This window comes from Clavelina lepadiformis, chromosome 7 (assembly GCF_947623445.1).
Source record: "Clavelina lepadiformis chromosome 7, kaClaLepa1.1, whole genome shotgun sequence".
NCBI lineage: Eukaryota > Metazoa > Chordata > Ascidiacea > Aplousobranchia > Clavelinidae > Clavelina > Clavelina lepadiformis.
The window spans coordinates 18,063,853-18,075,519 of NC_135246.1; the positions used below are offsets into that span (position 1 = coordinate 18,063,853).

The 11,667-nt window shown below is 34.8% G+C and overlaps 2 protein-coding genes across 2 annotated transcripts; both read right to left on the bottom strand.

Moving 5' to 3' along the window:
* Window positions 1-975: 975 nt before the first annotated feature.
* Window positions 976-2,332, bottom strand: LOC143465694 (interleukin-17B-like). The gene is made up of 2 exons (XM_076964121.1): window positions 1,982-2,332; window positions 976-1,723 (listed from the first exon to the last, which is right to left on the bottom strand). The coding sequence occupies exons 1-2, from the start codon at window positions 2,311-2,313 to the stop codon at window positions 1,486-1,488; spliced, it is 570 nt and encodes a 189-aa protein (XP_076820236.1). The 5' UTR covers window positions 2,314-2,332; the 3' UTR covers window positions 976-1,485.
* A 2,736-nt stretch (window positions 2,333-5,068) lies between these two features.
* LOC143465866 (uncharacterized) lies at window positions 5,069-5,956 on the bottom strand. The gene is made up of 2 exons (XM_076964381.1): window positions 5,571-5,956; window positions 5,069-5,410 (listed from the first exon to the last, which is right to left on the bottom strand). The coding sequence occupies exons 1-2, from the start codon at window positions 5,903-5,905 to the stop codon at window positions 5,170-5,172; spliced, it is 576 nt and encodes a 191-aa protein (XP_076820496.1). The 5' UTR covers window positions 5,906-5,956; the 3' UTR covers window positions 5,069-5,169.
* Between the last annotated feature and the right edge of the window lie 5,711 nt (window positions 5,957-11,667).

Sequence of the window (11,667 nt, forward strand, 5' to 3'; positions counted from 1 at the left end):
AATACCAGAACCAAGAGAGCAGAGACCTTACTTATAAATGATTCAATACCATAAAGTTGCAAGGAAAGCAACTAGCGCAAGAAACATAATTTATTAACAATGTAGGAGAACTAACAAGTTTCGGACACGAACAAACGTCCTTCATCAGAGTAGGAAATAGACCTAACCGGTAAAATCAAAGGTGTGAAAATATTTATAACGACTCGGTACGGCAGTAGCTGCAACGAAAAAGGACGAAAAAATTTACAGCTTACAGTCAAGACGATACAGTAAACGATATTAGGTGCAAAGGCATTGTTCAAAATAACAGGCTGTGGTGATAGCAAACGTTGCGAAAGGCAAGGACTTTACATCTGTTTCTAACTCTGATGAAGGACATATGTTCATCGTTTGCTTTCAATGTTTCAAAAATCTTAGGCTTAACAACGCTGTATTGACTATGGTTCTACGACAATTAACCGTGTGAAATTGACCGCGAACAAACTAACCGGGGACAACTGACCGTGACGTAAATTGACCTAAAACCAACTGACCGGAATCAAAATTGACCGGGAGGTAAATTGACCGTGCAAGTGCTGAATTATTGTGTTTAAGTTGATGCTAGTATATTATATGTAAAGTAAATATTTGTTTGTAATTATTTCCTTTTTTTAACAAAATTCATTTTTATTTCAATACAAATTGACTTCATACAATTGTACGGTTAACATGCATAGCGGGTGATTTGTGTCGCCGGCCAATTTGTTGCCGGTCAGTTGATCAAGACCAATTGTCGCCGGTTAATTTGTTCACGGTTAATTGACGTGATCCCATTGACTATAACTGTTCCACTGTTGTCTTGTCCATTTACCCTGTTGCATGCTGAAATTTTATTTATTTATTTTATCCCTTGTTTGTTTTAGATTTATTGTACAACATCGTTCATATTTAAATCCTCAAAGCAACCATTTGGGCTCAATCTCGTTTTCATAAAGAACAAATTTTAGTCTAAAAATATTGGCTTATTGATTAATGAAATTTTTATGTTTGCGTTTGTGGCGGTTAAGCAGCCACTTAAACTGTGAGTATAAATGTAAAATGTAGAAACACACGTTTTAAACAATAACAACACACATTTTGAAACTCTTATTCCGTGATAATAGGACTAGATAAAGAAGACGCGAGAAAACGATGTAAGTTATGAAAATGAATGTGAATGTGAAAACTAAACTTCTACATTGAACAAAACGTATAACCCAGTACACAAAATCATGGCAACCAGTTCATTGATTCCGGTTAAATTTGTATTGATACAACAAGGGAAAGTATATTTTGGTTACTTGTTGTATAATATTGAGGCAGCCTACAAATATACAAGAGGTGTAGCACTAAATGCACACGAACAGTAATTTTATACAAATTAAATCTAAGAATAAAACCAACATAACTAAGACATTTGCAAATCAGCCAGATTGACGGTGAAATACGTCCAGATTTGCATTTGTTTTAATTCGAAACGTAGATTGGATGAGTGCATTGACATCCTACAGCGATATTTAGCGACTCAATGCGGCAAGTGCTTTCATTACAATCCTCAACATTGATACCATCCCTCAAGAACACAATGACGTTCATTTTCAAGTTAATCGGTTCGGAATTTAGATGCTTATCGATTCTGTAGGTGGTTGGGTCAAAGCAGCCGACGTCACAAAGACATCGAGCTTTTATGATATCTTGGGGGAACCTGTGGGTCAAATTCAAGGTTAAAAAAATTTCATTTTCTAACCTGCAGCGCATGATATCCGAAGTGGTACAAAAACATGTGCTGGTTGACTTAACAAGTGTTATAATGAGCTATAGGTATTATACGCATGTCAATGATAAGATTAAAATATTTTGCTAATTCAATATGAAAAATTAATAACACAATTTTTGCTAATATCAAGCTCCGTAAACTTTAATATCGAAGTAGGATATATGATTAATAGGATCACATTCTTACCGAGAAGGGTCTCTATCGATATAGTACTCATATGGGGACAAACTTCGTAATCTGATGGGGTCGCTGCTCTCGTTTCTGCTGCTCCATAGATCAGACAATTGCTGAGGGCAAGCCGTGGCTGTGGCGTTGCTGAGCTGCCATATCGTATCGTTGTTGGCTTTGATGTAATTCATCAAGGAGAAACGTAAGATTCGAAAATCCACAGATCGGATTCTCCGGCAGTTATTATTTGAAGTTCTTCTGTGATGGCTTCTACAGTACGCTTCATGGCCCAATATTAACAGAAACAAAGCTAACAAGACAAGGCGCATTGAAAGTTCTCCAAGTGACATTTTTAGACCAATTACCTCGTTTGATCAGTTGAGAAAAGTTGACTGGTATGGTCGACACTTTGCAGCTGTTTGGCTTATATAAGCGGTTTTGTGGTCATAAACGTTATGATGGCAAAGGCAAAACGTTTTAAAGTAGACAAAATCATCACTTCCTTCACGATAGGCGCAACCATTCAGTTAATTACTGTTTACTTTCGTCAAAAAACCTTTGAGAGACACCAAAGTCAAAATTTAGAAAAGTACCAGCAACGATTCAAAAAATTCCGCACGTTTTTATTACAGTTTCATCAACGTAATCAAACTTTTAATACGGGTTTTATCTCTTCGGGAGTTTGGACATTTCAAAGGTCATTAAAACTCTAGTTAATTTTTAACTTACACAAATTTCAGGCTAAACAAATAGATTGCAATATGTTAAACTGTGTGTGTGGCGAAACTGAAATAGAAAAGCAGCAGCCTCCGGCACATCGTGAAGTTTTTCATAAACGACAAACATCTTCCCTGCGAGTCCATCGTTGAAAAAATTTTTCTGTAACAATATTCTTTAGTAAAATAAGTTGGTTAACACAAAACTTAATTATTCATATACATGAGGCTATCACGTAACTCACTTTAACTCACTTTCTAATACTAAGAAAGACGGATTTTCTTTTTAAAGCAGTCCCGAGTTTTAAGCTTATTAACTCATTAACACTTACACAATATTTAGTCGTGTTTACGGTATTAGTGTCAAGAGAGTTTCAAATAACAGTTCCTGGCATCATTTATGTCTCTTGTCACAACTTCAGCTTGTGTTGATTTCGAGATCTCACATTGTGCATTTTATGCAATTGCCGCTTGGTTGGCCGACGAACACGTAGCTTTAACGAATTTTACTTACGCCTTGCGTGCATGTATAAGTGTTTAATTTATTGTGTTTGGCATCAGCCAAATCTCAACCCAGTTGCAAAATAATTAGTCCAATGCCATAATATTTGAACTGCTTCTTGCAAGCCTTTGATAGCAACCAGTTGTAAATGTCTTGTTTTCGCGACAAACCGTCAATCTCCGTCAAACAAAAATTATTTTAAGGTTAGTTTGTTTCTAAAATTCAGCAAAAACGTGCAGGGAAGGAATAAAAAGGGAAATTTGGTCCACAATCTCATCACGTTTAAAGAGTTCTGCTTTGTTAAAGATGTAATGTACTAATAAATATCAATTTCAATTCCTATTTTTCCATTTTTGTCATTGAGAATATCTCAAATAAATTCCCGGCCCATAAAGAAGAAAGAGAATGTGATTGTGACAGGGGAAGATTATAATGTTGGTGGTATTTTCATTTCGAAAGTTTTAAAAAAAATTTTTGTGTATAAACACTTTCAAGTCCAAATGGAGTCCTTGAACAAATGTTTAATAATATTTTCAATGACGATGTTTGAGCTCTGACGAATTATGACTTTTCCAAAAGTGTAGGAATAAAGAAAATTTTTATCCTTTCCGAGCGATCTTTTTGTAAGCGATACGTTTCATTCGAAGTTTTATTTCGTTTCATTCGCTTCATCACAAGTATCCAGCAATACCACTATCTTATGAAAACATTTTTGGGCTCTATTAATGTAGAAAAATGTCGACTAAATATGTTAGATTGGATTTCAAAAGCGCTTAGAGAAAAACGTAAAACAACATTTTTGAGTGGTTTTTGCGTCTACAATTTAGCAAATGAAGGACCGTGCAATACACTTTCAGAATCAGTGACTTAAAATTAACTTTCCCAGAAGGCATACCGTATACGGCAAGGAGCAATTAATTTAGAAATTTTATTTGATATTTATGATAAAAAGTTTTATTTGATATTTTAAACGATGTACTAGATGTTGTGAAAATTTTCTGAAAAACTGATTTTATCGGTTATTAAGATTTCTATCATTGATCCGACCAACTTGTTACAGTGAATGGAATAATAATAATAAACACACAATGAAGTCTAAAGTGATAAAATCACAAGAGGCGCTAATGATTTCTCTTTTGTGATAACATTTTTTTTTATCAAGCGAATATTTTGTTTGCTTTCGGGTTTAAATTTTCCAAGAAAAAGTAAATATTAATAAACAATCTGGTATGTTGAGTTGGAATGAGGACATCGTTTGCTTTCACATTAGCAATAAATTCAAGGTACTTCCCCAAGTGCGGGCGTAAACAGGAAGTAGCCTTGAAGATCGGCTTTTAAATGTTTGGCTTTGCGCGATAAAAGTTTTATTATGTAGGAGCAACTACTAAACCATATAAAGAGTTTTAAATCAATACGTTAATGCTTAACCAAACACACGGTTAACATTTAAATAGGACTTTAGTGACTGGCGTATTCAGAATTCACATCGTTGTAATAACCTTAAACTTGCTGCTCTTTAAATAAAAATAAATGATTTCAACAATCACTTTAATTTTTAAACAACCAATTTTTATTTGAAAAGGAAATTAATTTCATAAAATATAAGGCTTGTGGTTGACAAAAGCCTAATGTGATCCAACAAATCAACATTTATTTATAAAAAGCTTTAGAATGAGGCAAGTAGACACACCACGCGCATATTTTTATGCAATTAAAGCATTTTATTTACTTTAGCACAAAAAAGTCTGGTTACAATCGTTTGAAAAATGCATTCTGAAATTACAGTTTGAAAACGCTGGTTAGAATATGACAACAACGTATTAGATTGTTTGATTACAAGCAAATAGATACAAATGCAATAAAAATCATATACATAGCAGCACAAAATTATGTGTATTCTTAGTCATGAAAGAGTACTTAAATGGCATAATCTGGTATAATAAGGTCTGGCATAAACTGGCATAATGGTTAATCTCAGCAGAGGATAATTAACCTCCAACATATTTGGGCCGAACACACTGGCACCCAACAGCGACATCTAGAGACTCGATGTGGCAAGAAGATTTATTGCAATCTTCGACACTGCTGACCACGTCGTTCAAAACAATCACTTTAGTTTGAATTGTGACTGGCTTTGACGTGACATGTCTCCGTGTTACGGTCGGGTAGGGTCTCATGTAGCAACCGTCGAAGCATATGCATTTGGCTTGTATTATGTCCATAGGAAATCTGTGTAGGAAAAAAATGGGTTAAAATTTTTGCTTTGGGTTGATTTTATAAAACTATTATGGCTGATGTAGAATTTAGCAAAAGTTAAGTATTTTAGAATATTGGCAAAATTATGAAACCATTAATATACTTTATTTGTAACAAGTAGGTAACAAGGTACCTTGAGGTGTTCCTGTCTACACAAAACTTGTACGGTGACAAGCTTTTCAGCGGCAAAGAATCCGATTGACCGTTCCCGCTGTTCGATAATTCAGAAGGTCGGCTGGGACAATCATTTGGTTGAGGACTGCAAAGTGGTAAGACTTCGTTACAACTGTTTAACCGGGCATAATCTTTAGAAATTTCGCACTGAATCCGAAGTTTCTTCGATGGAATTACTTCGCAGTTCACATCTTGTCTGCCAGTTGTTGGGTTCTTGTAACTGAAAATGTGCAGTTCTGTGCAGTGGATTCCCGTGAGTGCCAGTAGAATCAACACAGTGAACATTTTAAACATTTTCTTCGAAAAAGTCGTTTTGTGCTGATAAATAGTTAACCAAATATGATATTGAATTTCAAATATCTCAAGTGCTTTTATGTCTTCTTACTTCCGATATTTATATAGACGAATCCGTTTTTTTTTTTCGGTTAAAACCACCGAATTTTATGGTCAAATTTATAATTTCATAAAAAAAATTGATCGTTTCCTTCCCAAGGTTATTTCATTAGGTATAACTAATTTTGTTAAAGTGGAGACAGTTTCGTCATAAAAATCTGAAGCTGCTGAGAGCTGAAAAGGGAAAGGTGTGAAGACAGTAAATTTCCTGGTTAATATTTGCTGATTGTCATGTGAGTTGGCTTTCCTGCAATAAAAATCCTCAACGAAACCAGTTCTTCTCTCTGATTAGCAAAAAGTTGACTTTAAAATCAGTTGTCGAAATGTTATTGATTGGTTTCGCTGTTCAACTTTCGAACGTGATAACAAGATTTATGTGTACCTTGCCGAAACAGGTTGTAAATAATAGTTGAACGTTGCTTTAACGTACAGTTGCTACCGTAAAGGAAACTGAAAATACAAATCAACATTCTGATTTGCAGAAACCGCTTTGAGTGTTGATTGTATAGAACTTATGATAAAAACTGGATTTATTTTGTGACAAGGTTTATAAAATTATTTTGTATGGTCAGAAATATCATTCGTCTTTTTACGGCTAAAACCAAAAAGTCAAGGTTCCTATATTATCAAAATTAAATTATTTTTTGCAGGTAAATCGTACATTTCTGTACGTTCAACATTAAAATGAGGAAGATTTTCAGTCCGGAAGCAAATGAGTGACCAAATTATTTGTTTATGTTTAATTTTTAGCCAAATTAATAATTATCTATCAAGGGACAAAACATTTACTAAAAAACAAAACAGTAAAAGAAAAGTAAAAAAAATCAGCAAAAACAGTAAAAAAAAGAGGTTGCAAAAAGATTTCTGCCATTGTGTACAAAACAAAACTAAGTGCTTTTACAAATTTGATATGATATGTGACCCAACACACTTTCGTTGCACAAGCCCCCTCCCACCTTGCAAATATTTTTGAGGGTTTCAAATGCAAAGCGTATTTGTTTACTACGTGTAACAAATAGGAACCCTCATAGTATAGGAAATAGGAATGAAAAGGTTCTAATACGGTCTATTTTTATGCCTTTACGAAAAAAACACTTTTTTCTGTACTGGTTTATCGGTTGTTGATAAAAATAACAAAATGTGTTTATAGTGAAACGACAATATCATGATTTGAACTTATAGACTTTCTCTCATTAACAGTTTCGCAAGAGATTACATCAGAGTATCAAGCCATACAGTAGCTCGTAAATGAAAATGAAAGTATTTTGAATAAATATTTACTTACATATACATTTATGACGTCCACTGTATACTGAGTTATATTCCCAGTGTCTTTGTCGTCTTTAGTGGAAAATTTTCGGCTAAAATTTATTTTTAAAATCACTTCATATTTTCGCTAAACTTTTACAATTAGGTGCGGTGGGGCAAAAAATTTTCATTATTATAGGTGGTTTTGCAAGGGGGAATGTTTATTCTTTTTTTATTCCAACTACCCGAGACTAAATTTAGATGAAAGAAAATCAGTTGTAGTCCCCTTTCTAATACTTTATTGAAAGTATTTATATACATAGCAAAGCAAATAACAGTAAGATTTTCGAAATTGCTTAAATGGCAATAAAATACAAATAAAAACATTGGAAAATAAAATTGTTTTAACCAATTCATAAAACAAGAAATTGTAGTAAAGTTTCTCATCGACATTGATAACGTAACCAGGGGGCCAAATTAACAAATTTAACGCTCCATATCACTGGGATGTAGGATCTTCATCTTTTACTCGATACCGTCACGTCCATTTCGTAGATTTTCTTCCCTCCATAATCATTCATGTAAATGGAAACCGGCAAAGTCTTGTTCCCAGGACCCATCTGTCTATTATTGGTTGGTACCAGTTTGTTTTTCACCAGTTTGTTCTTCTCTATTTTGTGTTTGACCGGTTTTTGTTTTCAACGCTTATGATTCTTCTAAAAATCTGCATAGTTCTTGATTCGAACACACGCCTTTCCATTCTAGTTAATGTCAACTAATGAGGTTGTTGATTGATTGTTAAAGTTTGCCATCAAGACATGCGGCACGCAGAAAGGGGCCGAAGATGTGCAATGTTGCTTAGCAACGATGTCAGTTCACATGATTTGCTTCACAAAGCGTTGGACGAAAAATTTTTTTGCACCGCCAGGTAAATCCTTTCGTGTGAGCAATAAACGAAATTATCCCCGACAACGTCAACCAGCAAATGTCAACAATGAGCGTAATTTATTACTTGTGTGGGCGCATATAATGTCAATGTTTACTCAACCAGTATAAATCTGAGATGGTAACTCAAAGTCCACTGCTCGTGTTCCCTTTTGAGCATAAGCACACAATCTTGCAGTAAACGAATAAGACATAACGGTTTTATTAGCACAGGAGAACATCGAAAAAAGCTCGCGCGTATCTATCAAACAAACAATTATAAAATCGGGATGGTTATGCACAAGGTTTTTGCTCAATTAAATGATCAAACTTTATTCATAAAAATAAAACAGCTTGAAACTACCGCATTGCCTTCTTCTTACAAAACGTATTCTGTAGAAAGGGAGAGTTGATCATTGCAGTTGTAAATCAATAAATTATATAAATAGAAAGGGGAAAAGTAAACCAAGTGCTACAGCATAGGTTTTCCATTGAATAAATTGATCGATTCTCCAATGCATGCAAAAAGCTTCACAATAATATTACAATTAACATTAATTACCACATCAATATTATGGCAAACATTTTACGCCCATAAATGCAAGCGAGACATGTGTGTATGTGCACTCTATTTGTACACATAAAGTCAACTAAAAGCTGCATAAACAAACATTAAATAGATGTTTACGTTAAATCGTTATTAAATAAATAACAAAAAAAAACAATTTTGTAGTTTTGTGCAAACACCATAAAAATTCAAGCTTAGTAAATATATGAAGTAAAGCTACTAGTCATTAATACGAAGGTAAGGATATACAATGGCACCCAACACTGACTCGAAGTGGTTCGACAAAACAAGAACTGTAGGTACATTCCTCGACCCCTGAGACACCATCCAGGCGAATGACGGACATGTGAATGTCCACTGGCATGCTGACTGTGGCACGGGTTCTGCGGCCAGATGAATCGAAACAAGCTTCATTGCAAACACACTTGGCTTTGACTACGTCCCTTGGAAACCTGAACGAATATCAAAATCAAGTCAGGTTAATATTATTCATGAAACGAACAGAAAGTTATGACATGTGTTATATTAACCGCGTTAAGTACACTACAACGAACAACTTCTTGCAAAAATTAAACAGTTTTTATCGTAACATTCTTACCGAGCTTGGTCTCTGTCAATGCAGTATTCAAAGGGTGACATATTCCGAAGACGTTGAGGAACTTCAGTTAAGCTCATTTCTCTCAACAATTCACTCAGGCGAGCCGGACATCTCTGCTTCAATCTGCTGCAAAAAGGAAGAGATTGAGATCCGTTGTTCAACTCGTTGTAATTTTGCAAACTGAAACAGAGTCTTCGCAGCGTGTGGACGTTGATCCGGGAACATTGCACCTTATGCTGAGGAGACTCTCCAATACGATAACTGTGCACGAGTGGTCCTAGCTTTGGTGAAGCCGTCGACAAAGATACGATTGCCATGACCAAGTTAAAAATCAAACACGATCTCGCAGACATTTTCAAAGATTTTTATCACAAACGCTAAAGACACCACGTTCAGTAACTTTATTATTATCTTTTAATTTCTTACAACGAATGATTCTGAACCCAAGCAGCAGACATTTTTAATAGCATCGGTGATAAATAGTTTGTACTTTCCCACATGCGAATTTTCCCGAAAGTGCCGCAATTCCTCTTTCCGCCGCCCACCTATATGATATAGAGCGCATTCCATGCTGCAAGTCCGTTAGTAAACAGAAACACAAAAACTACAACGCGGTCAGTGAAACTATTTTTGTTGTTTGTTTCTCAATTAAGCCTAACAAGACAGCTCGATATATGAGCGTCTTAAATCAAGAGATAATACTCGAAAACTAGCAGCAGACATTTTTATAGCATCGGTGATAAATAGTTTGTACTTTCCCACATGCGATTTTTCCCGAAAGTGCCGCAATTCCTCTTTTCACTTTCCACCTGTAATAATCTAGGGCGCATTCCAACAAACACGAATGTGGGCAGTGAAATTATTTTTGTTTTTTGCTTTTCCAATTAGACTTAACTAAACAGTTCTGTAAATAGAAGCACTTTAAACCAAGAGATAATACTCGAAAACTAAAACATCGTTATTAACATCGGAAATTGCTTTAGACCGAAGGCAAACGTTGCAATATTTCAGGCAACTATCACTACTGGTATATAGCTGAATTTAAGCCTAGAAAAAAGTCTATTCCATAAGGCTAGTGTTAAATACCACTCAAACAAAAGGTTTCTCTCTTCCACAAATATAACGTAGGTCTATGCCTCTATGGCAAAGAGGTTGGATGCCAAATAAATAAACAATTAGGGAAAAAGAAATCGACAAAATTATTTCTCATTCTATAATTTAGTGTTTCCGTGACGTATTGCTTGCTACTACGGAGGTTTTGGAATTATTCATTAAGTCATTTAAATTTGGTTTCAAGACTGTTAGAAAATATTTCCTCTATAAGTTTGATGTCCGGAGTTTGACAAAACTCAAAATTGCAACGTCAATCTTTGATTGCTTTAACGGGTGAGAACCATGAAAGGTATTTTTCTTATTAAAATGGTTGAAATACCATTTCCTATATAGTAAACGTCCAATTTTACTTTACGTTAAGATGTTTAAAATAAGTTAAAACAAGCTGCAAGCTTTGTTCTTGAATAAATCAAGTGGGGTCAGAAAAACAAAGCAGACCCGAAAACGTTCTTTAAAATTTCAAAATATTTCGTGGTTTTATAACACGTCTAGTTGAGATGAAAAGAAATCGAGAAGGAAAATTAATATACTTGGGAAAATGGAAATTTCCTTTGAAGCATCAAAACAGAACGCCGCGATGTCATCGACCAGGAACAGTTTAACGAGGTCGCACCTGGAAACTTGAATTCTTTGAAACGCGGAGTGTTATGTTTATCAAAGCTAGTACTCCCACCCACACATTTTGTCAATCGACTTTAAAACCTGAAGTTTACTTGGTACATAGCAGTCCGAGAAAGAAAAGGGAAAGTTTTACAAAGTCACGCACCTTGATGACGCTGATGAAGGTTAAAATCTGGAAAGCTGTAAATGGCATTGTCTATGGATTCTTATATCAATGCGAACCTACTGTAATCCCAAACATAATATAAGAATCTTAATAGAGGCATGAAATTAAGGCATTGTATCGAGTTTCTTTTATAGACTACTTTCAAATCTTTATCTCAACTTTTAGAAAATACTCTTGAAAATATGGCATAGCGGTTAGTTCGTATAAACTCTCAAATGTAGTGACCTTTTAAAGAAGAGTTTTCCTTTAAAGCTATCTGTACGTGCACCGGTTTGTTCGTGTTTATTGCGCTTAAAGTCAAGATAATATTTATCATTTACGACACAAACTACTTATCTTATGTAAATGCCAACTTGTCGTAATTGCTTATGCCTACATTCAGTGTGAACCACTTTCGGGAAACCGAGGGAAAATATTCAATAAAT